This window comes from Anopheles funestus, chromosome 2RL (assembly GCF_943734845.2).
Source record: "Anopheles funestus chromosome 2RL, idAnoFuneDA-416_04, whole genome shotgun sequence".
NCBI lineage: Eukaryota > Metazoa > Arthropoda > Insecta > Diptera > Culicidae > Anopheles > Anopheles funestus.
This window is the reverse complement of record NC_064598.1, coordinates 74,701,476-74,726,504: the sequence shown is the minus strand read 5'-3', so window position 1 is coordinate 74,726,504 and position 25,029 is coordinate 74,701,476. Positions and strand designations below refer to the sequence as shown.

The window sequence follows — 25,029 nt, the reverse complement described above, 5'->3', positions numbered from 1 at the left end:
TCTTCTGATAGCTGTGCAATCATAAAAGAAAATAAAAGCAATTTAATAGCAATTCTCAAAAAAAAAAACATATAGTACACTGCACTAAATCGTTGGCAAACAATTATCACCATCTTGGGAATAATGGAAGCTTGATTAATTTTGCTCTTCATCTTCATGAGTGCAAAATAAATGGTTTGCCATCATTCGTTACCCGAATGCAGCACATATCTTTAGCCTTCTTGCTAATCTACATCGGATCGCATTGTAAGCAAACTTCCCGAAGATGGGCAAAACTTTGCTCAAATATTAATGCACTATTCGCACAGTACACGTAGTGTATGGAGGGGGCAAAAGTTCTAGCACTCTGGTTCAACGCCGTGCTGCCACTTGCTTTATGGCATAATTTATTCAGCCAAACACACATGAAATTGGCTGGGAATCATCCAACCATATATCCCATGAGAGGTGCAAAATAGCAAACGCAATTGACAGTCTAATTAATCCGCCACAAATTGTACACTATGGCCGGGAGGATGTGCACAGTGGATACAGGCGTTCTAATACTTTTATTTCAGCGAGATGGAGGGTCGGGGGACACCTGTGAATGAACCTTACCTGTCCGTTCCGCCTGCCAAGTAATAGACGATGGAGAACAGCGCGTAGGCCACCCCGATACCGGTCGTCCAGTACGCATGGTTGAGCTTGATCGGATGTCCGACGATGGTTAGATCAATTAGCATAATGATGGAGTTGAGCACGTGCACCATGAGATTAACGGCATCGACACGGTTTTTACCTTTTCGGGAGCAAAATAATGGAAACGGAAATGGTAGCAAAATTGGGCAAAGAGATTAAACTTTTCTATTAGCAGCAAACCAAACAACTTCTACTGCTGCTGACCGATATACCAGCATAAAGTGTAATCAAGGAGGATTTAATTTGATTTTGGTCGATTTGTTGGCAGGTTCTGCGATTGATTTGCTATAGTGCTGTCATTGTGTATAGTTCATACATCAAATGGCCTGGTGACGTATTGGTAGTTCTATGACATAAATTTGTCTATTTATAGTGACCCATTAAGTTAATTAGATATTGAATCTGTGATCAGGCGATGTTTTAAGAGGGAGAGACAGAATGAGATATCTAATTTTGATTTGCATCCTCCATCACGATCAGACGTCTTAAAAGGCGTCTGAAAAATAATTGAAGCGTCTTAAATCATACTAAAACTTAAAATAAATAAAAACGCATCATAAATTAAAACTCCAAATATCAACAACTGTTAAATGCGACAAGTTCTTGCAATATCCGTTACACAATCCTCGTACATATCGTTTTCCAAACAATGTCGCATGGACACCAGCACTAATGTCACTAATGAGCAACCAGGCGTCTCCATAAAAAAAACGAACCGTACGCCATACACTACCGAACAAAAAGATTCTCACTGGCTGCATCTCATTTCGTACACACATCACAACAGCACTTTAATATCCATCCGACATAATCTCTTTCTTCTTTTTCCGGTAGCAACACACAGCCGCACTGTATGTGAATGCATCTACTCCACGTCGACATTTGGTACGATCTGACACTCGCCCTCTATTGTTGGGAGAGATTAAAATTCGCAATCTTTACACTCTCGTGCACACCAAACTGATGCCAAATTATGCGACATTGCTAACAACATGCTGGTACCCTAGCCGGATGTGAAATAGGAATAATACAACTGCAATACAAGCGAACCAGCAAGCGAAATGAATTGGAGAAATTAACGCGCATACTTTACGTTTGTATGCACATCGTATAAAGGCTCCCACTCTACGAAGTGGTGCCGTATGGAACAGTTCTGATAAGCATGAAATGGTTGCAAAATAAAATACGAATGGTAATTCTTTGCGAACAGTATCTTCAAACCATCTGGTGATTGTTGGTGATGAAGATTTTTCAACACATTCATGCAAAACACCGGAAGTCGTTGAGGTGTGGAAAGCCGCGACAATATAAGAGTTCGTAAGCAAATTTGCACCCCAAACAAGAAACAAAACAAAAATTGGTGCAATGGTAACACCACTTAGCTGTAGGATAATGATTTGACTCTGCTCGTGTTGACTAGCCGGAACAGAGTTGTTATACATGCTTACAGTTGTACGCCCCACAACAAGAAAGGCACAATATAGTGTAAAAAGTTCTTGGCCTCGTCACTGCTACACTACGCTTCCGGTACTCTCGGTTTGAAAAGCTTAAGATGTTGCAGTGCTGATAGCATGTAACGAGAGTTTCTACACTTCGTGTAGAGGCGGATGTACGAGAGAATAGTTTTATTGTTACGCTAATTGCAAAACGAAAACCTTTCCACAGGCAGTCAGATGTGGGTTTGTAGCATGAAATAAAAGCGCTAAAGAGGTGAAGATGTTTGATAAGTGTTAATGTTAATCGCATATTAGTAGAAACGCATAAATGCAATAGTTTAAAGTTTTAAAATACTTTTTTTCACTCCACAGTTTACGACAGTTTACGCACAGGGTTGCTTGCGCCTGAAAATGTGCAATTTGTGGTCTTTATAAGGCAATGTTCATATAGGAATGTTTTGGTATTTGCTGGATCATTAACTATTCCGCAGAGTGTCTAAATAGTTTTGCTTTTATATGCGAATGATCTTTAATATTATTTTAAATTTGTTATTACATACTTCCAAGTAATGCAACTACAAAACAAAACCTGAAGAAGGGCACAGCAGATAAAAACAATTATCATTGGTTCATATGCTAAATAGCTTTAAGGTTTATTTTTTTTTTATTATAATTATTTTTTGTATATAATAACTATTATATGGGGCGGCCCGGTGGTGCATGTGAAAAACGGCGCCCATCCACACGGCAGGGACCGGGTTCAAATCCCATCCGGACCGTCTCCCCGTAGCATGGACTGACTATCCTGCTACGTGGTAAAATAAGTCTTGATACGGCCAGGCCGTTCTAACCGAGCAAAAAAAAAATAACTATTATATTAATATCTGATAATATTATCAGATATTATAAAATTATTCTTCAAAGACCGTAAACAAAGAGACAACAGATTGTATTTTTTCTGTTATTATCACAACTGAACTATTTCAACTCTTAACTGTTCTGTCTGACAAGAATCTACTTCAACAAAATCTCGATCGAACAAACTCAAACTAAAACAAACAAAATAATAGAATAATTCCGAAATTTATGAATCCAAAATCAGCTTCAATGCTCCTCCTTTTGAGTCTAGACAGAGAGAGGGGAGTCTAGACACCCATGATTATATATTTTTTCTTTTTATCATTTTTAATTGTATTATGCAAGTTAAATTTATTAAAAAAAATCATAACATGTTTGAATTTTGTATAAGAAATAAAACAAAAATGTTTTGTATAAAAAAATCCAACCTGGGACAACATGGGTAAACTGTTCCCAGAATCCAAACACAAAAGATCGTGTCTGGTACAGCAGTGAACTAAAAAATCACAACGATTCCCAGAACGATTAGCTGCCATTTAATAACAGGGAAAAGATTTTCCAACTAATTTTATCCTCTTGCAAAAGTTATAAATCGATAACAGCTTACATTTTTGCCGCTAGTGTCGAAGAGACCCATTTCTAGGAACTGTTTGTAATAGGCTTAAGCCCGGAAGTATGCTATAAACTTATCGCAGTGTGTTAGAAGGAGATATGTATCAGGATGCTGTGTACGTTAGCCGGACATTCATCGAAGCACAAAACTCTCCCGAGATGGACATAAACGATGATGAAATGCATATTCATAAAACATTCTTCACTCCTCCGTTCCAATCCCTGTCCAGTTTGCCCAGTGTCCCGTGTAGATACGTGTTTGTGTGTATAGTTGGTGAATGCGTTTGCTTATGTTAGAATATTATATCAATTAAGGATACACATGCAGTGCCACACCTTGGTCCCCATGCGGGAAAACAGCACACGTTATACTCACTTGGATCGTACACGAACATCCAGTAAACGATGGTGACGATGAATGAGTAGACGGTAGCAATCGTGTACGCAATCCAGTACACCGAATGTAGTCGGCTTTCCCTTGCGACATGAATGTTCCACTCTGGTTGGGAAAGGGTGAAAAAGTAAGAGAAATGCGTATGAGATGCGATGGGAAACAGGAAATGAAGGCAAAAAATCAAATCTCCGGAAACCGTCCACAGAGGATCGTCCACAGAACTGACCGACGGAAGTAATAGAATTGACATTTTCCTCGCGACCGAGCGCAACGGATGCCACTTCCGGGTGTTGCTTTGTCGGTGAATGCAACTGTGTTTTGTTTTTTTTTTGCTTTCAGTTTTTGGTTCACTTCTTACCGAACTCATTCCGGTCAATCATCAAACCCTTGGTGACGATGATGGCCGCCAGCCAGGCCTGTATGGTGCACGCTATCAGTGCCCAGTGTGTCAGGTAGATCCACCATTTGGCGTAGTGATGTTCGAACATCGGTTCGGAGCGTCCAATGTCCAGCACGGAGCAGACAAGCATCGCCAGAAACACGATGGCAACTATCAACCGGTACAGCAGGTAGCATATACCGACCTGGGTGCTGCTTTGCCACTGCAAATAGAAAGCAATAAAGGTGCACGTTAGCTGTGACAGTTCGTTTAATAGAAAGCAAAGGAGAAGGAAAAAACACGAAAGAAATAAACTCAATCAAACACACTAAACAACAGAAAAAAAAACACTTCGGCGCATGGTAACAAACTATAGGACGCGAAACAAAGTGCGAACAAGATAAAATGGCACCGCGTAAAAGGAAAATGGTCATCAACTGTAGGTAACTGTAGGCTAGCTGCAGAAATGCAGATTTGTCTCTGCTCGCCTAACACAAAGTTGTGATTGGGAGATGTTTGTTTTACTCCTCACTACTTCCCCTAACCACTACCGTGGCACGTTGTTTTTCTATTCGCGAATTTTCCAACCTTTTTTCATCCTACGACTTGCAGCCAGTAACACTTTTTTGCGCTTTCTCTCCCGAATCTACATCATGTGCTGATTATATGCAGAACCAACGGTTGGAATGGGTGATAGAGTACTGTTTGAATGTTTCATCCCACCCACCCCACCATGTTGTCCATTTTGGTGGTCCGGCTGGAAGTTGAAAACTCTGCATCGGATCGTTGAGAGAAATGAAGTGATGAAATATTTACGGTTGCATAGAGTTTTCCACTTTGCCTGTTCCATTTTTCCTTCGTCTAAAAGAACATTTGCGTTAAATTACTCGCTAGGGATAGGGTTAAACGAACGGGGTGGCTTTGGATAAATGTCACATAAAACTGCCCACCACGCTGGCACATGTTTTTCGTCTGTTCGGGCCTGGCTAGCCGTGTGCTACGTGGTTACGGGCTAGTGCAATGTTCATAAATTTACAACTGTTTGCTGGTTTATATTTGTTAGAGAGCTTTTTGGGGAAACTATGTAAGGATATGATGGTGTTTTTTTCTAGCTGTTTATGTAAATAAACAAAAATAAAAAAATAAAAGACAATGTTAATTTTGTTACATACATCTGAGGAGAATTTGGTTGAGAAGGACAAAGAAGGTAAAAATCATCTAAACTTGTACTTAATTTATGTGCGTCGAATTTACATTGCAAAACTATGCAAAACGCTCACCACTAGGGAAGACATTTCTCAGATGAAAATGTCAGCATTAACCACTACGAAATGAATAGTGTTGGTTCGATAGAATTAATTAGGAAATAGAACGCTAGGACGGCTAATCAACTAATGTTTGCCGAAGTGGTTGAACGATTAAAGTTCGTTAGAAACAGCAATATTATAATTTTTTGTCACATACTACTTTCTGTATTATGAATGAAACTAGAGAATTCCACCTTCCTTCTTTTCCTTTTTATTTGATTATTATTTCACTTTGCTTCGCTAAAGAAATATTTGTATTATTTATTTCTTCTTCTTCGGTATGTATGACTTCAGGCCTCAGATACATCGAGAGTTAAGTAAGTATCGCGTATTATTTATTTAAATAGCTACAAAATGATACCTGTCTGTAGTCAATGTATACAAGCTATTTGTATACTGTGAAAATTTCACATCTCAAAAGACAGCACAGTAAAAGAACTTCCATCCGAGTCCATCCGAAAAATATCAGAGATCAGGACACACTTCATGTCGGTCGGATACTCGGAAAATTAATAGCAATGTGTGTTGGGCGAAAAATGGTTCAGTCACCAATTAAACGATCAAAAAGTAATTGGCTAAAATAGATATCCATATGTGAAAGTATAAATTCATGGAAATCGAATGGAGTGGTTGATGGAAGCATTCCTACATTACTAACATGCCCCAGCTCCACCCGAGATGTTCTGGGCAAATTGGTAGAGAAGAATAAATTCAAATACATAATTCGATGATCAAAACGACGTATAATTTGATGAAAAAGGAATGGAAAATATGCCTTCAATCTCCTTTTATAAAAAATATTTTTTTTATTTCCTATTGATTAAAATGCAATTTAGTTTGATAGAGTATCATTTTCCATGTTATCCATTCGAAAAGAGTTACTTTTTTAACCCATACGCTATTAATGTATTGTCAAAAAATACATTTTTTATTGTTCTTTCTCGCGAAATAGAACAAAATGAAACAAAAGATATATTCTATTTTTCATGTTTTTCTCAATTTCCCAAATGATGAAATTTTACATTGCATCGGTATTTACAACTCGGTATTTACAACCCCATTTTCCAATTAATCTTCCTTTCCCAACATTTTACGAAGAAAGTTCTCGGTTACAGTTTTGTCTTCACTGCTTGCCCGGAGATAATGATTGTCCTTCGAAAAACAATTGATTGTAACAAATAATGCTTCACCTGATAGGCAAACAAATTAAGAATGCAATTGTGATTGTGATCATCGTTGAACGAGGGACGGAAGGTTGCAACGGCTTGCGCATTATGTGCATTAATTAAAGCATTGTTGAAGCCACAAGTACGTGCGAGCTGCGTCGGCACAAAGCGACAACACATAAATATTTGACTGCAGTGTTTTTCAATTTGTTTCATGATGTGATAGGCAGCACCAGCAAAGAGGTTCGCAATTCGGTTTTTGTGTATTGTTTTTGTTCTACTTCTGTTTGTTTTCTTGAAAATGGCACAGAGCTGGCGGAATGGCGAAGCTCACCATGCCAAACTGCACCTCAATCGTACCGAAAAAAGTTGATTTTTGTGGCACGTCATTTTTTGGTGCTCCAAACCCCATGATTCATAGTTGTGGAGCCTAAAGGACGGCACTGGTTGGGGTGCCATTTTTTTTTTATTCTGCTGCTGCTTCATTCCCGTATGGCTGCTTTCAATAAATATTCCGAACTTTAGTGAAGCGTTTTTGGCGTATTTCTGTGCATTGTGTGCATAGTTTTGCTTCTGTGGCTGTGTGCATGCGTATATATTCATCCCTTTTTGTCCTACCACTGTCCGTGAATGTGGCTGCACTGCAACTTTTCAATACCGTTCCCTCATTGTCATCTGCGACGTTGAAGCTTGTTTTCTTTATTTTGATTTTTCCGATCGAATATTTATTTCCCGTTGTTGTTTTTTATCGCTGCCACTGCTCTCAAATATTGCTACGGGTTATTGATTATTGTTGAGGACAGCTTAGCCCTTGGCCTTTCAAGTAGGTTCGAAATTATGAAAACTGTTCCAGTGGCGGCACCTCTTCTTTTGTTCCCGTTTTTTTTTCTTGTTATCTCAATTCCATCCCGGGCTATTCACTCACCTCCCGCTTTAAGTGTAGCTTTCTACAAACACACACATTCAAAGCTTAATTTATTTAGGTTCATTTTTTCATATTTTTTTTCATTTCCAGTTCAAAGTGCAGCATCCTTCCCTGTTGGCACGTGGCATTTATCGTGGCTACACGCTTGGCGCATTCGAGGGTCATTGTGTGTTTGTTTTTCCTTTTCGTTTTCCATTTTTTTTTTATTCCGCATTTTATTGTGAGAGTACGGAAAGGAAAAATAAGCACACCAGACAAGAAGAGAGTGCAGCAAATTTACGGTTTTGCGTAAATGATGCTTTACGATGCCGACTGCTGTGGTTCACGGGCTAGCGCACGTACACGTATGCAAACTGGGTGGCTCCGTTCGGTGACTTACATACTTCCCGCTGTGTTCAGTTAACGCACACATACACACAAACATGCAGGGAGCATCCGCCGGGTTCACATCTGGTCCGGCAAAGCGGTAAACCTACGCCTGGGTGTTTTAATTTCATGGAGACGCCTGGTGGTTACATACCGGCTTGAGCTTTCAAGTCCCGCACGAATGTCGAGTCGAGTCACGTGTGTAATATGAGTGTAATGGTTTTGCTTTAGTGCTGCGCTGTTCCGGAAACAGCACGATATGCATTATTGGTGGCCATTGTGATGGTACAAATCACAATGGATACGGTAAACGACACGTTGTTTAAATTGACGCGAGGATGATAAAGTTTCGCGAGCCGCAATAAAATAAGAACAGAGTGCGGACGAATAGGGAACATGTGGCAACAAAAAAGGAACTATTATAAAAGGAATCCTTTAAACAAATAGCACAATGGGAGAAAACGTAACAACAGAACCGACAAGCCAATTTAAAAATTGCATTCCCAATGTGCGAATTGCATACTTTTAGGTGTTTTCACTTTATATGTTAAAATTGAAGGTATGCAAATTAAAACTGTACAACGCCTTAAGTTATGCAATTCACACAACAAACGATGTAAAAGCCTGTAAAAAATTGGTTTCTACATATCGGGATGACACTTGTTTTACAATGTTGAAATTTTTAAATTTCAAACTATACACTCTCTAAATGAAGAGCTTTTAAAGCCGTACCCAACCATCAACGATATGTATGAACTATTCCTGTTTTGTTTTGTAACCGTGTGTGACCTATTTCCGAAGAAAATAAAAACCCTCGCGAACGTAGTAAGTCCTCACCGGGTACCCTTCACGTGCTGAGATATACCATCATCATCTGGTGTGAGATATGCTCGACTGGAGTGGCTTATCTTTAGCACTCCTTGCAGTCTAAATTATGAACCAGATAAAGCGGAAATGTCATCAGACTGTTTCGCCCCCCCACCTTCCGTCATCCAGTGCCGCCGTTACCGTCGGTCAGTGAATGTGCTGGAAAGTGCTCTTATCAACGCTGACGAGCAACTACCGGACGTGTAGTTCCCGAGTACTGGACTAACATCACCGCAGTACGCCTGCACCACTGGAAACCCCTCACAATGCACCACAATGCTCGTGAAAGCGGAAACGAAAACAGCCCGGGATTTCGCTTTTTTGCTCGTTTTTATTTATGCATCTCAATCTGTTTATTAGCTCGTTTTCCCAGCCGCACCGGGTGAGGCCCATGTTCCGTTGGGCGTTAGCTCTGGTTCTCTGGGCTGGAAAAGTTCCTGATGCTGAAAACACTCACAACACGGCCTCCCAGCGTTCGGAGAGACCTATCGGTTGGTTTGTGCGCTTTTTTCTGTACGTATCTTTCACTTTGTAGTACCTTCAAAGCCTGCAAATTTCGTCCCACCTAAAAACCCCCATCGACCTGGACTTACCTGACATAGATAGAAGTGATGCCGTTCGACGCGGTTCGGTGAGCTGCTCGGTTTGGGCATGCAGCTGCTCCATATTTTGGTGACCATTACTCTGAGGGAAGAGAAAGAGAGAGAGAAAGATGGTAAAAGAACAGCATAAGCAAAACACGGTTCAATTAAAGTTTATCCCAAGCTAGCGTAAAAGCGCTGCAAACCGTAACTGATGCAGTAGCCAACCGAAAGCTTGCTGTCAAAGTGTTCCGAGCGTATAAATTCGGATCTCCTCCGCCAACTACTGTTTCACTTGGTGGATGAAAATTGTGTGCGTGTGTGAGAGATAGATACGGTAACCGTGGATAATCAAGATGAGGCAACGCATTTGTAAAGCGTGCGGTAAAGTTAGTAATCAACGCCCGTACGAAATTAACGGAAGCGGTGAATTAGGGTGAACCGTATTCCCGGGGTCTTTTTCTTTTTGGCCAAGAAGGTACTGGGACGTGTCGGGTTGGACAGTTGATTTTGTTAATGGAAACAAAACTCCGCAAAATTCCAGTTGGTAGCTACGGAATATAGGATTAGAGGAAGATTTTAAAGGATTATCTTAGATTTCACTTAGCACGCAAGTGTGGTTTGTAAGAGTTTGCGGAAGTAATGCCTTTCGGTTGAATCTACTTCTTTACATTTTCAGCATGAAGTCTCGTAACCACAAGACAGAGAGATTGTGAAGTACAAAATGGTATTCGAAACAAGTGTTTAAGCTAAATAGTTTTGCTAAGAAAGATCTCTTCAAAGGACTGCTTGTCTAGTCGTAATCAATTTTGTTTTACACTTTTACGATTTTTTATAAAATCTCTCCAGAAACATTCTTGACAATTTAATCATTTTATATGCTACTCTTGTCGGTGTTCATCAGTGATCCTATCTGTATGAGGCACAATGAGCTTGTCAACAGGATTCAGTGGACATTTGGATAAACGTCCAATTACGACAGCCTCTGTATGATTACCTATCGAGTGAGTTATCGTTTTAGTTCGTGTCGCCTAAAAGTATGCAATAACTATTTCTTTAATTCATTTTTATCCATCTGTAGAAAGCTAAGCAAATATTCTGTAACCATTAAAAAAGTTTTAAACAGAAAATGTTATTTTCCTGGAAATATCCACGATCTCCACGGAAGAAATGCAATTCAAAATACAACCAAGTAACTTTGTAAGTTGTAAAATCGTATACATTTTTAATGCTTCGAATCGATAATGTTTTTTTCCCCATTTTTGTTACAAAACGTTATATAAATTTACCACCATCGAGAACGTCTGCTGTCGATAAGCTTTGCCCATACGATTGGTATCATTCGCCACGAAAGCACAGTAAACAGAGAAAATACACGAATTAAGAACCATTTATCTCATTAGCAAACACCGCACGGCACTGGCAACCACACCCAAAAGCATGGGAACAATCTTGAAAATCTGCCACGTTGTACATGGGAAGGCGGTTGGCGATAGGAATCAGGCATCTTCGAGCACCTTCTTGTCGTCGTAGCGAAGCGCATTCAAGAGGATGCTCTTGAAATCTTAAACATTGGCGGTCTATTCATTAGCAACCACGATTGGCATGGTCGAGTGGCCGCCGAAAGCTGGGTAAGGCTAGACGAACGAATGGAAAGCGGAACTGCGTCGTCAGCAACAACACCCCCATACATAGTTACGGATACGTTTAGGATGCAACGGAAGCTCGATTCAATTGGAGGAGTGAAGGACGATTTTTTTTTTTGCTATTGTTGTTCACGTTATTATCCTCCCAAACGAGCTTGGTTGAGGGAGATCCTATCGGAAACGATTGCAACCCACTCGAGCGTCAAAAGCATGCTGTCTCCCACCTCGCAGCCCATGTTTCGGACCCATCAGACCGGAAAACGTTTGGGCGTCAATGGCAGATTATTAAAATCGCCATCGAAACGCAGCAACGTAATCGGCAAACGTGGATAATGTTGCGCTCGAGTGACCCACGGACGACACCGAACGGTACGGTACACCGGAACGTGACTTAACTACAACTGACGATGTAGAAGCTTCCTGAAGAAAACATACGGCGATCCTTTTCGTATAAAGGTAGCCATTAAAGCTGTCGAGGTTGCTAGAGTTCCTTCCAGCAAAAAAGGGTGACCACAACCGGGCGGGTTAAAGGTACCGGAACTAAATCGATCACGCATTTTCATTTCCGTACGGCTTGAACCGATTTCGGAAGCAAACATCGTTAATATAGCGGAAAGATGGAGGATGATATGTATTGCAAAACAACAAAGCAAACAACAGCCAAAAGTAACCCTACTTCCTGGTCTGTCTAATCGATGTCAGCCCTGTGGCAGGTCCCGTTCAATTATTGCTACCGATGACACGGCTTCCAAGAGGCCAGAGTTACTGGTAGCGGATGCGCGTTCAGGCAGAAACGTGTGTCAAAGCGCGAAACTTTTATCGAACGCATGGCAGCAGGAACCACATTCCAAGCGACACAAGAACGGTGTCCCAAACAACCGTAATGTGGATCATAAAATTTTGAATCCAACTACCGCAATCAAATGGTCATGTTTATTTCAGTTCACATTTTTCTTCCACTGATCATTTACCATCGCCCAAATATGGTGAACAACACGAATGTAAAGAGTGCCACGGGAGCAAACATATTGATTCGGATAACGAATCAAAAGGTAAGCAAAAAAAAAACAACGCAAATCTATATGGGAGAATTTGTTCCATTTTTTGTATGTTGGGACCTTTTTTCTCCACCCTAAATTGTTGTCCACTTAGGTACCGCTGACGCGTGGAAAAAAAAACGATTTTGGGTGTCATTAATTTCACGTGTCGCGAATGAAACTACCCACGGCAGGTATTCGGATCGGTGGATGCTGAACGATAAAATTATGACATTGAGCCAAAAGCGTTTCAATGCTAGTTTAATGGCCATTTCGCTTTTTTTTATCTGTAATATATCACATCAATCAGCTGTATTGTTTCTCGATGTGAGGCAATTTTTCTCTGCAGTGGTTAAACAATTGATTTTATCACAAAAAATACTTATGAACGTGTATTTTAAAATTGCTCTGTTTATGTTCGTAACAGTTGCAAATGATTAGCTTATTTTGACAACAACAAAAAACAGTGTTTATGTACAAAAACTCAATTATAATTGATTTTCTCAAGGTTGATTTTTTGATTTTTTCAAGGTTGATTGTTCGGAATTTAATGGTATGTTTGAATAGTTATTAAATATAAAAATTAGTTACATTACAAGGATGTAAATTAAAGGTACAATATCAATCATACCATCAACCCTATAATGAGATTTAAAAAATCTTAATCTCCCAATACATCAACTCAGTCTAATATTGAGACATCCCTAGAATCCACGAACCACATTCAAATGTTAGTTTATTTATTTGTACAAAGTTATCTGGCAACTAAGGCCTACATAATCCTACTAAGGAAGCCATCTCAAAATGTAAATACGAACGAATTTAATAAGTTAAATAAGTAAATGTATATCATGAAGAGAACTAACGAGCACTGTACGTAACGAGCAAATATTTCTATGTTAGTTAATTGTCATATTTACGTCTTCTTGGTTATTCAGTGAGTTGTATGAATTGATCAGGATCAAATGTACAGAAGATTGTGTATCTAAAATCTGTCCATAAGACATTCCTAGATCTCAACATTCTTTCAGGAAAAGCGAAGTTAAACTTTGGCAGGAGAGACAATGTTTAATTCTTAGAAGATTTCTTAGAAGATGTTTGATTCTTAAAGCTTTCGTGAAGGTATGATAAACAAAGTCGTAGAATATAAATTTTTTTTTGGATGTTACTAGAAGATAACTAACAATGTTTTAAACATAAATAATGTAATAAACCCCAAACGCCAGACAAATATGAACCGTTCTGATGTAAATAATAAAACGATAAATAGTAATAAAAAAACTTTGTTGACTCCAATAAATATAAATCCTAAAAACATTCAAAAATTCTTGGAACTCCAAGTATAAATTCTTGGAGCTCCACGCAATGTGAACGTATGAAATATTCGTCCTTTGTCATATCTGTAAAACTGTTTTCAAAAACTATAGCTAAACTCATTACATTCAATGACAAAAATAAAATTCAATTCCATACCCATAATAGACAACAAAACCCGAGCCTAGCTAAAAACCGGGTTCGATCCTGTACATAACAGAACGAAGAAAGTCTTACGAGCGCTCAAAAACCCATCAGACAAAAAGTCTTTTGATTCTATTTTTGCGAAAGTAAATTGTATCGTTTTCTAAATAAAGTTTTACACCGTAACAGTTTCGGAACAATCGTTCCGAATTCTTCACAATTTCAATACGGCAAAGAAAATCCTTTTCGACCAAAAACATACAACTCCGTCCGGAACCGTCCACACAAGGAACGTGCCATCACTGCCTAGGTAAACAGGCGGCACCCATAAACTTCCATTGTTGGAAAACAGTTTCCGTTCGCTTTATTTTTCGACTCCATCCATTTCTCGGGTATCTTGGCCGTGATAGGGTTTCTTGCAAAATGGAGAGAGGAGGTCGTTGTTACGTAAAAGAATCCATCCAGTATCAGCCTTATTTCTCGGCATAAAAGTCACACGTTGTGACTCGGTTGTGCAACGGGTAAATTGAAACATTTTTCCACGAACCTGCGGCCGGATCACGTTTTTCCTCAGGACGAAAAAAAAAGAAGGAACATAGTTCTACCGGGTTGCAAAAGAACGTTCGGAGCTGTCGCTCATGTTTCGGAGACTGTCACTCTTTCACGATCGTCACGAAAACGGCGAGATGGTACGCGTCCGGTGCATTGAACAAATCCGGGACAAACATATTCCAATGCCGCACACATTCGCTACGGGCTAAATTGAAATTCAAATGGCCATCAGCGGGCAACAAGTCTTTTTTGTGTGTGTGTGTATTGTTGCTTTTGCTGTTTTTGTGCTATTTTCTTTTTTTCTCTCTTCTAGCTACTCTAGCCGTACGGAAAACTTAAACTCGTAAAACGTAAAAGAACAGCGCCAGTCGTCTGGTTTTCATTGTGAATCTCAAAGTATGATGTCCACCCGACACGTGGTCCTACTTGGTGCGCTTTATCGCCAGGGTTTTGAGTCGAATATCATTCCCGAGAATGTCTTTGGGAGAGAATGGAAGCACCCTCAGGACATTGAATGCACTTGTGGTTATCTTTCGTACGTTGCTGTGGTGGCTAACCGGGACACTAGCGGTTTCCCGTATGCAAGCCTCCTTTACCCTATGTCTCAAACTCAACGTATGCAATCGATGCTGCTGCCGAGCTGGTGCAGAAGTTGTGGTTCTCTGGTCAAGAGCAATCAATAATCTGGTTAGTGGTTTTGTTACCAACTTTTCCCAGAAATGAATTCAATTATTCTTCCGAGTTACAAGGGACGGAACCTTTGTTCCGGCTGGACGGTCGGAAACTAATGTAGCTCATTCGCAAATGTCGACTAACGAAAGCCAATCGCAATGTTGCCGGGCGATAGTATGCACATTTCATACAGATGTCCAAATGTCGCAGCATACTTTTGGGTTGTAATGTATTGTGTTTTATCGTACGTGTATGTGTTGTAATTGTCCTACGGAATGAGCCACCGGGGAACAATATAGAGTACAACAGCTTGTGGTTTGACTGTACGTATTCAACGTTTGAAAGTTCAGTAATAGCATCCTGTTTCAAGTGCGTCAATGGTCGAAATTATTAACATTATAAAGAGATTTTTTCTGGCTTTCTGCAGAACATTGAATTTTAAAGCTCTTTTAACAATGTCCTAACCATTGGACACTTTCTCTCTCATGTAAGGAATCGAATACTTCATCATCGTCATGTACGTTAACCTAAAAATCCCGGTATTCCTTGCTCGTTTGCATGAATTGTCCCGGCAACCAGTACTCTCCATTTCGAAGGACACTGGAACTTGGGTAGTTAGTTTGGTTCATATCATTCTTCAACAATGTTTACAACTCTAGGCCGTTCTTTATGAATAAAAAAAATGTTTACAACTTTTGTGGACTTTGTATAATGTGTGTGTGAGACTTCTAAACCGAAAATGGTTCAATACAACCTCCAAACTGTTATTCGAAATTTACAAGGGTAATCAAATAAGGGGGCATTTACTAGTGATAAGTTTTAAATGAAATGAAACTGGCTAATAAAGTGCCCGATTGAGTGAAGTCTTATTGTATTTGGGATACAGTGTGTATTTAGATACAGTTAAAGAAGTAAAAAGTCTGATGTCTAATTCAGAAGAAGTTAATACAAATAGACAACAAAAACAAAACAAATAGCTAACAATTTTGTAAACGAATTCTGCACTCGGTGAAGTGCGTGAATTCGCAACCAGCAAAAACTATCCATTTATTTGTACTTCATCGAACTAACAACTTCATCGTCACCCACTTACAGCGAGAGGAATCGAATTTTACTGGAGAAAACAATTTCCATAATGGAATAAACCATCACCGAGGGATCGTAGAAGCTATCCAGCTAATGGAAGCTCACTGGTCGGAAGGAACATCCGACGAGCTGGTAAAGGTAAGAGGACACAAAAAAGATTACCTTCCCTGATCTCTCTCTCTCTCTCTCTATAGAGCCTTCGTAGTTTTTTTTAGTTTTGCTATTTTTACTTCCACCTTCACGGGAAAAGATAATGCGAACGGAATGGTGGATGCGCTTATCAATTTTCGCTGACGGTGAAAAATACTTCTCGAAGGAAGAAATCCACCCGCTGGGATTCGATTGCCAACCTACAGCCAACCTATACAGCCATCGTCTCGAACCTTCCACGTTTTGCACGCGCCGGTAATTAGACTAACCATGAAATGAATGCCACTTTTCACTACTCTCTATCGTTTCTATCGCGTTCGCTTTTATAACGCAGAAAGTCGAAAGAGTTTCTTGTTTTTCTCAAGATAATCGAATGCTTTTGGTAGCACGGGGTTGACATTTTTCATTTGTTTTAAAAAGACGTTTTCCCCTTTCCTATTTGTTCACCCTTTTGCCAAAGCTTCCGTGCTAATTAGTGAGCTAGTTTTAGTGTGTGTGTTCGAACGAATTAAGGAAACCGCTCGAAGGTGACACATACTTTAACATGGTTGGTAAAGTTTTTTTTTGTTGCTCTCCCTCAAGTATTGATCGAGCAGAAATGCAAACAAACGCGCAATGTTAAATATTTACGTTCAAATTATGATTTGACACGTCGACGAATCAAACATTAAAACCCAGAAACGAAAGTGAACGAATATATGTGCCGGGTGAAAGTCGGCCACCCTCACAACATTTGGCCAACATTCTTGCAAAACCCCTGAATAAATGTCAACATTTTCATTTCGCAACAAATCGGATCAAAATCACCACTCACCGCGGCCCATGACAGCGGGAAGAACTGTGAATTGCGAGGGGTGTTCAATCATAACTTATTTTCACACTAGTGCGCTGTTCACAGCGCTACAGCAAACTAACAGCTTTTCCGAAACTTTTCCCCGAAAGCTGTACAGCCAAACGAAAGCAGGCAAGCAAAAAGAAAGCACTTGCCACTCACCCAACTTGGACGAGTTTTTCACACCTCGCACTTTTCAGCAACGAGTCCCCTTTTCCGTCTGTGTGAAACTAGCAAAAGTAGAGAACGAAACAACCCAAAAGCACACATGACCGATGACCGGAAATCATATCATATAGACAGACGCGTACACATACCCGCCTGCAAATAACGCCTTGGATGTGGGCCATTAAACTTGCTCTAATCTTGGAATGTATCCACCCAGTCGCTGGGCACGGAAAGAGCATAAGAAATATGTCCATTTGTGAGGATTCTCGGGTAGCAGCATTCCCCCGAATGAAAACGTTGACGAGTTTGTCGAACATTTCCATCTGCACTGTAGGCGAAACAGCTTCACCGCATTGCCATAAGCCGATTGAAGGGTTGACACATATGGGTTGGGGAAGGGAAAGTGACGCGTGATCCATACCCGCATACATACGGAAATGAAAATCGAACCATCTTCGTCCGACAAATGCCATACTGGGTGCGTTATAGGAGAATGCCAGGGGGAAAACATACACATCAACGCTTTCAGGCAAATCGTATCAAAAGAATATGAAATTTATTCAAACGAAATCCATCCAATTCGTTTTACGATGAACCACTGTCTGATCTGTATCGTCACGAAGCAAAGCTTCTAAAATCCGTCCTCCACTAACCACCAAAAACCCTTCAGCACATGCTGGTGCAGAAATGGAGAAAAGATTAAATTTTCCCTCGTACCCGGTCGGTCGGCGGCTCGGTCGCCCAAGGTGAGCATATGCAGGAACATATTTCTACATCCATTTCCCCGTTCGATCGGTGACGGCCGGAAGCTGTACTTAAGGTGGATCCGGAAACGCAAAAGGAACATTCTTGTCGAGATTGATGGTGGAGCGAATTGTGCAACGCTTTGTGCTTCGATCTTGCACGCGCGTATTAATGGTGTGGTTTGACAGTTCACAGGTAGATCCTTGACATTCAGTTCTTGGTAACCCACGTACTGCTTCTAGCACAAAACTTCCACCACGTGCCAAAAGGTCATGAGCGGGATCTCAAAATGACAGGATTCCACCCTGAGCAGTGTACGATTTATTACAAGAAACTTTTTTTTTCCTATTTGTTTTGTACACCACACAAGCTCAGACACTCAGGACTTTGTTGGAGGATTCTATACTAGGATTTGTGTCACCCATGTTTCCGTTCACTAGAATGACGGTGCGACAGTGAGTGAAAAAAACCCCCAGAAAATCAAACTATGACGAAAAAGACGAAACAAACGTGAATGGATATCCAACATTTCCGTGCCTGTTTAGAACCCACCCAGATGTGTCATTCTCATCCATACGTGGGCTATAAGAAACGCAACTGCACCGGTCTCGAGTTTTGGTGTGTCGCGCAGGTGGAAAACTGAAGCACACTTCAGAAAAGGGACAAGCACCTGGGGATACAAATATTTATCGATCCCTTGAGTAGCTTTTTTTTGTTGTTCACTCTCTCTCTTATGGACAACTTGTGCCGAGTGTTCCGGATGGTGCAACAACTCAAAGGGAATGAAAGTAACGGGGGCTGTTACAAAATAGGATGATGGTTCGAAGGGATTTAGCTGGGGCAACCATTTGAAGATGTGTTTACTGAGCCGGTATAATACAAGTGCCAATCATTTACGAACTGCAATGGAAATCCCATAATCAGCCGTACAACGCAGCATGGAAGATTGGATAAGATTAAGTAAGCTGATGCTGGTGTAGGAACAATCTCTCCGTAACCTGTGATGAAAACAGCAGGCAGCAAATCGGTATGGCTGCGCCAAATTGACATTTGTTGCTTTCGGTGCTATTTGTCGGCAGCGATGTTGCAGGGAGCAGTCACGCAAAAAAAGGTAATTTTCTTCGAAATGAAAATAAGTTGTTGTGACCGTTGTAACTGTAATGGTTGTGGTTCTTTAGTGCTTTATAAGAATAAATGGTAACAGATTTTATGAGATAATTTGACAAGGTTCTACCTCATTCAAATACACAAAAACAACATAATTCGACAAAATACATTCGTATTAATGGAATGAACAATATAAAAATATTGTTCAGTGGGTGTTGTTTTTGTATTGAAGAAATTCATAATTTGAATAAAAATTAGCATACTTCAAGGATGAAGCAAGAATAGGAACGTTGAATATTTCAAAGAACAAATGAAGGAAGATTTAATAAAAACAAAACAATAGTCAACCGTCGCCGGGGCTTACCATAATTTCAAATGGAACAAGGAATGGATTCGATAATCTCATTTCTTTTGATTTCTTTATTTCGATAAGGTTAATTAACATTCAGACTTATTGAACCATTACTAAAAACAAATAGATTTTTTTTTAGCTTCAAATAGAACGTTCAAAAAGGAAGATCCAGTCGATTTGAAGCATAATTAACAAAAAAAAAAATAACACAGTAGGACATAATTTACGGTTCAAATATTATTAAAAAGGTGTTTTGTTGTAATGATTGCATACATTAAGGCTGAATGGCATTTGGTGCTGTATGCGATATGCGCCATTAATCAGAGTATTGCTTTTCGAACCAGTCATCATAAGCAATTCTTGTCTGCAAGATGAATATTAATTTCAAATATAAACCACTGAACTTGAGCAGTAGGAAAATGAATGAATATTGTCAGAAGCCATTTTAACTATGAAAGTAAAGCGCTATGACAGCACAATGGGAAATGTGCACAACCATAATACTTTCGGTCCCAGAAGCCATCACAAACAGCCCGGAAAAGGGTGACGACAGATAAACGCTTACAAATGCTCCACAACTTTGTTTTCTAGCGTCTTTCCTATATTTATTATTCAAAGAAACGGTCAGTTTACAGCTGCGTCCCACCAGAAAAAGCAGCTGAAAAGGTACCCCATCAGATTTGTCGGGCGGGAAAAACAACACTGGCCCGTACACACGGTTCCCTACAATCAGCGTCAACTTCCGTCGGGGACCGTCAGGTTCATAAATATGTACGACCTTGAAGTGCATCCTGACCACGGACGGTGGTGAGGGCGCAAAAGTCCTAAAAATAGGCTTTCATCACCACAGTAGTAGCTGAGGCACCCCACCGAACCCAGTCATGATCGTACGGAAATAGGCAAAAATTGTCGTCGAATACGATGGGCTGGGAACAACAAAAGGGGGAAATCTGACACCCACTCGCTACAATCACAAAAGCATTGAGGAGGAGGTGAGTGCAAACAGAATAGAATGTGAAGGGAACAGGAAGAAGAAACAAGCACAATTGGAAGGGAAAAGTAAAAGCATCCGAGAAGCAGACTCATAAATTATGTGCCCGCAGCAAACAGTGCGGCCTTTCGGCAAGCTTTGGATGAAGTTTGCAGAGCATTTCGTTTTATGCTCGCCAGCAACCTAGCGAGCAGGCAAGATAAGCGTACCGTGGTTATGATGAACGGGATTGATGAAATTGCTAATTCGATAACAGTGTTTGTAGTTTATTCAAATTGCTTCTTGTTGAGTGGAACGAGCAACCAAGAGCTTTTCTTTTGTTTTTTCTCCAGATCATTCCAAGCTCAAAGGATGCAGAGATCTTGATTGTTTTCGGTATGACTGTCGTGTAAATTAACGCTGAAATATGTTTGCGCTTATTTATTCCGACATCAGTTTTACATTTACTGTCCATGTAAAAATGGTAAAACAACAATACATAACAATATAGACTAAAACATTTTTTTTAAATCACAATTTTTGTGTACAACATATTCATACACATCCTTCAAGGTATTTATTTTAAACTGACAAAAAGAAATTGTTTACTACTTCTGGAAAATTGCTCGATTAGTTTTGTCATGCAGATTACATACATGCAGGCGAATTTGTTGGAAAACGGGAGTTTTAGGAACATTTTCTAAACATGTAACAAGTTTGCCGTTAGGTTTAATACACCATTGCAAAAGTTATTGTCCTTTCATAATTATGTCTTGTACGGCTGTTAAAATGAAGCGTCTAATATCATCATTCATTCAGTCTTTGCCTAGCCTTGTCTTTTCCACGTTCGTCCTAATACACCCACGATAACACTCCACTTTCAATCGTTCTGTAAAGCTTACTCTCGCTCCTCTTAGTACCACAGATAATTAGCCATCAGTAAGGATATCAATTCGGACTGGTTCAGTCTGTCAGATCCTCTCCGAACCGTAAAACCGGAAAACTGCCGACAGACACGGCAGCGTGCGAAAGAACAACAACACCAAACTTTCATTATTTTCTCATTCAACCACACACTCACAAACCCACACACATACATGTATATATTCGGACACGCAATGCGGAAATAAGCCCGTGCCGGATACTTAGTGCGGAACGCGTGCGTAAACATTCCTTTCCGGTTCCATACTGTTCACTCAAGCTGGGAAGTTTAACATATACGCCCGAAGGCCCAAACCATCGGACAGTCGGTTTCTCGAATGTACGTGCGTACGTGTATGTGTGCAGATTGGTGTTGTGCAAGCATTGAGGTGAAAAAACAAACCTCTCCTTTCTGGACGCATCAAATAATCCTTCAGCCCCAACGGCGATGGCACACCGGGGAAGGATATGAGGGGGGGCAAGGGTCCACCATTTGCCATAATGACACAGACCGGTGGCCGGTGCTGCTGCTGACCTCGTAACACACCGTGAAGCTGGCACCAGCAGTATGGTGGCCCTTTGGCCAGCACCTTGTGTACGTTAATCCCTACATCCAAGTTTGGCACGTGATACAACGTTTGTCTCGGTAAGAGGCACACCACAATGGATGGGTTGCATGATTTAAGGGCTGTCCGGTATACCGATGGGTCATGTATTGGGTGACTTTTTTTTTACACCCAATCCCGCCTGTCACCACTATCGCATCTATGCTTCACTGCACTATAGGGATTTGTCATACAGGAGTTTCGAGTTGAATGGTGGAAACATAATTGACATCGGCATGTATGCAAGTGCAACACAATGAAGCTACGGGATGAAATGGGGGATGAAGAAGTACGTTGAAAAAGGGGAAATATTTTCCGAAGTTGTGTGGTACAAAACTCAAACGCAACATAAACCCGAGCAATTCTTTATTCAGTGAAATTTTAAAGTGAAGGATGAAAGTACATTACTCTTACTGGAAAGTTATTTCCGATCAATGTTTTACTGCGTGAATTCGCCTGAAGATATGCAAATTTTAATCAATTTAACGATGTTAAGACTTAACTTTTTTTAGCATTACGTCCAGGCCGTTCCTTATGAATAAAAAAAAGACTTAACTTTTGTATTAGACCAAAAACGATTTCCAAACACGAAATTGGAATTCCTATTATGAACTTGTACCGTTGAACTTCCGGCGTTTCCTTGGAATATCCCAGTCTTTCAGCTAAACTGCGTTAGCCTACTTGCAGGCGCAATTATGTTGAGTGGAATATTAAACCCTTCTTTTAGCCATACTACAACATGCAATAGTTGCACAGATCATTTGCACAATTTATTCAAAATTGTAAAATAGCTCATATATCATGTATGACCGCTTTACTACCATGGCTTATAGCGCCACTCGGTACCGGAGACCTATTCTCACTCGGCCTGGCCTGGCTTCTGCTGTGGTTATGTTGTGCGGTGTATCCGAAAGCACATGTTCAACTTCCACGTACCATTAACCGACTGTGCACCCCATTTGGGAAAGTACACAGAACGAATGGTACGTATTCACCGTCTTCACCCGTTACGATACGCACTATGGATATGTGAACGATAGAACATATTCCACAAAACGTGCACGATGTTGGTGCGTTTTCCTTCACGCAGGGTAAGGGGACTATAACTTTACGAAACTATAAGTATTGCTTAAACACAAGCCTTCCTTCGTAACCACAAGCACACACACTCTACACACAGGACAAGAAGCACAATGTGGAGCAACTTTCGGTGCCACGACGCGAACCCGGTACAATGGCAACTGCACCGCATCACATACTTCTTCATATCGTTCACTTTCAATTCGTTGCTTTGAGAGTGAAGAGGAACTGGGGCCGACACGTATACGATGTCAAGACTATAAGCAGGCTAATAAGAATTTATATGATGCCAACACGTTAAAAAGCTGTTATTTTACACTTTTTAATCCAACCACTGGTGATGTGCTGCATGCTGAAGGAATTGTTACTATACAACCGTAACGACACGAACGGTTCCGCTTATTCAATCCAATGTTTACACCTTACAAAATGGAACCATAGTTTCAAGTGACACCGTGCCCAGGAATGCTTTCTGCGACAGGTGACAGAATGGAACGAAATGGAACCCGAAGGTCAATTAGTTTAACAAATGAAACGTCAAACAAGGACTATTAATCACGGTCCGCTTGCAAAGACAAGTTTAAACGATCATAAATCTGAACCCGACAAATAGGTTAGTCGGGACAGGATACAAAAAATGTGTATCTATCTACCTAATTTACAACCAGTATCATTGTGTGTGTGTGGATAACATCGAAAACCATAAACTCTAGCAAGTACGATCGATTTCAATTATATTCGAATGACTCTTCACCGTCCCCGTACGCATGCTTGCGGTTATGCTTATGTTTCGCTGTGTTATTATTTCATTAAAGGCCCATGTTTTGGGATCTATCATTCGAACATGTTGAAATGGTTTTTTTGTTTAACCATCACTACGCTTGTAAAAATAACAATGGTTATTCCGATTCCGATTTCGAGATAAACTCTCGTCGCAGTTTCGCCCCAACAGAAATTACGCCTACAGATATGCAATCAGCATGACAAAATGATCTGTAACGTTTAATACTAATTGGTTGTACTTGGGCAGTGCTTAGGTTTGTTGTATCGTTTTTTTTTTAATTATCCGAAATCAACTGAGCAATATCGTCAATATACTCCCCAAATCAGATGGTACAGCATCTCAAGACACAATCGTTTTGCCAGAAGCATAACAGTGTCGAATTGTAACGTTGAATTCGATCCAATTGTTGTCATTTTGTCTTGTTAAGCTAACAAAGTTATTAGTTTGCTTTTTGTACATGCTTCGTGCCTGTTGACTTCAAGCAACATTCTATACATCTTCTCCACAACTGTTCTTCTCCGTAAATGTCTTATGGGCATTCAAATTGGATGTCGATTTTAATTAACATAACATCAGAAAACAATCTCATCTACCGTTTCGAATGGTCTGGTGAAACGATCTCGTTCAATCTCGTTTGCAACGCTTACGACCTACATTTTTATTCTTAGCCATCGCATTGGCTGAAATGGGACCTCCCGGAGCTGGTGACACGGCACGCTAGAACAAATAGTCAAAAGCTCAATCTCGACACTCGGGGATACTGTGCACTTCAATGTAACGCCTGATTGCTAAGGATACCGGAGTTTCCGGCCGGCAGCATGGATATAAATGTTCACCCATTGTCACCGTTGGTGCTAACGGGAAATGGTCCCTTATCCCACCGACCGTACCAAGAGATTTACCCATCACTGTCTGTAGTAGTTTCTGCATACAGCAAGAGCCTTACACAGCAAGGTCCTGCTGCTTCATGTTCATACCGATCTCGCTCTACATCCTGTCATTCCTGCACGTTGATGAACACATTTTTCTATTTGTGGTACAATCGCATACATTAATGACATGTACACGGGAGTGGGGAATCTTCTTCCAGCTGCCACATTTATTCGCCGCCACCGTATTCGGAGCTTCTCACGGGAGCATCATTTTTGCCAAAAGCTTTTATTTCGTCTGCCACTGTTTGACACTGAATGGAAGCACTTATTGCATCGAAATAACGTCTTCCCGGAGCGTTCGCTTTTTTTTAACGGCAACGGTCACAAGCAGCCCCCAAGGCTACCCCGCCAGCTAACCGCCATA

The 25,029-nt window shown here is 40.4% G+C and overlaps 1 protein-coding gene across 7 annotated transcripts in view; it reads right to left on the bottom strand.

The window, feature by feature from the left end:
• LOC125761145 (protein rolling stone-like) overlaps positions 1-25,029 on the bottom strand; it is a 46,209-nt gene that overhangs the window by 2,897 nt on the left and 18,283 nt on the right. For all 7 annotated transcript variants that reach the window (XM_049422037.1, XM_049422034.1, XM_049422032.1 and 4 more), the window contains exons 3-6: positions 9,582-9,672; positions 4,337-4,580; positions 3,961-4,083; positions 598-778 (exon numbers count right to left, since the gene is read on the bottom strand). In XM_049422037.1, the coding sequence (XP_049277994.1) occupies positions 598-778; positions 3,961-4,083; positions 4,337-4,580; positions 9,582-9,668 (635 nt within the window). In that variant the 5' untranslated portion in view covers positions 9,669-9,672. The remainder of the gene's footprint in view (positions 1-597; positions 779-3,960; positions 4,084-4,336; positions 4,581-9,581; positions 9,673-25,029) is intronic.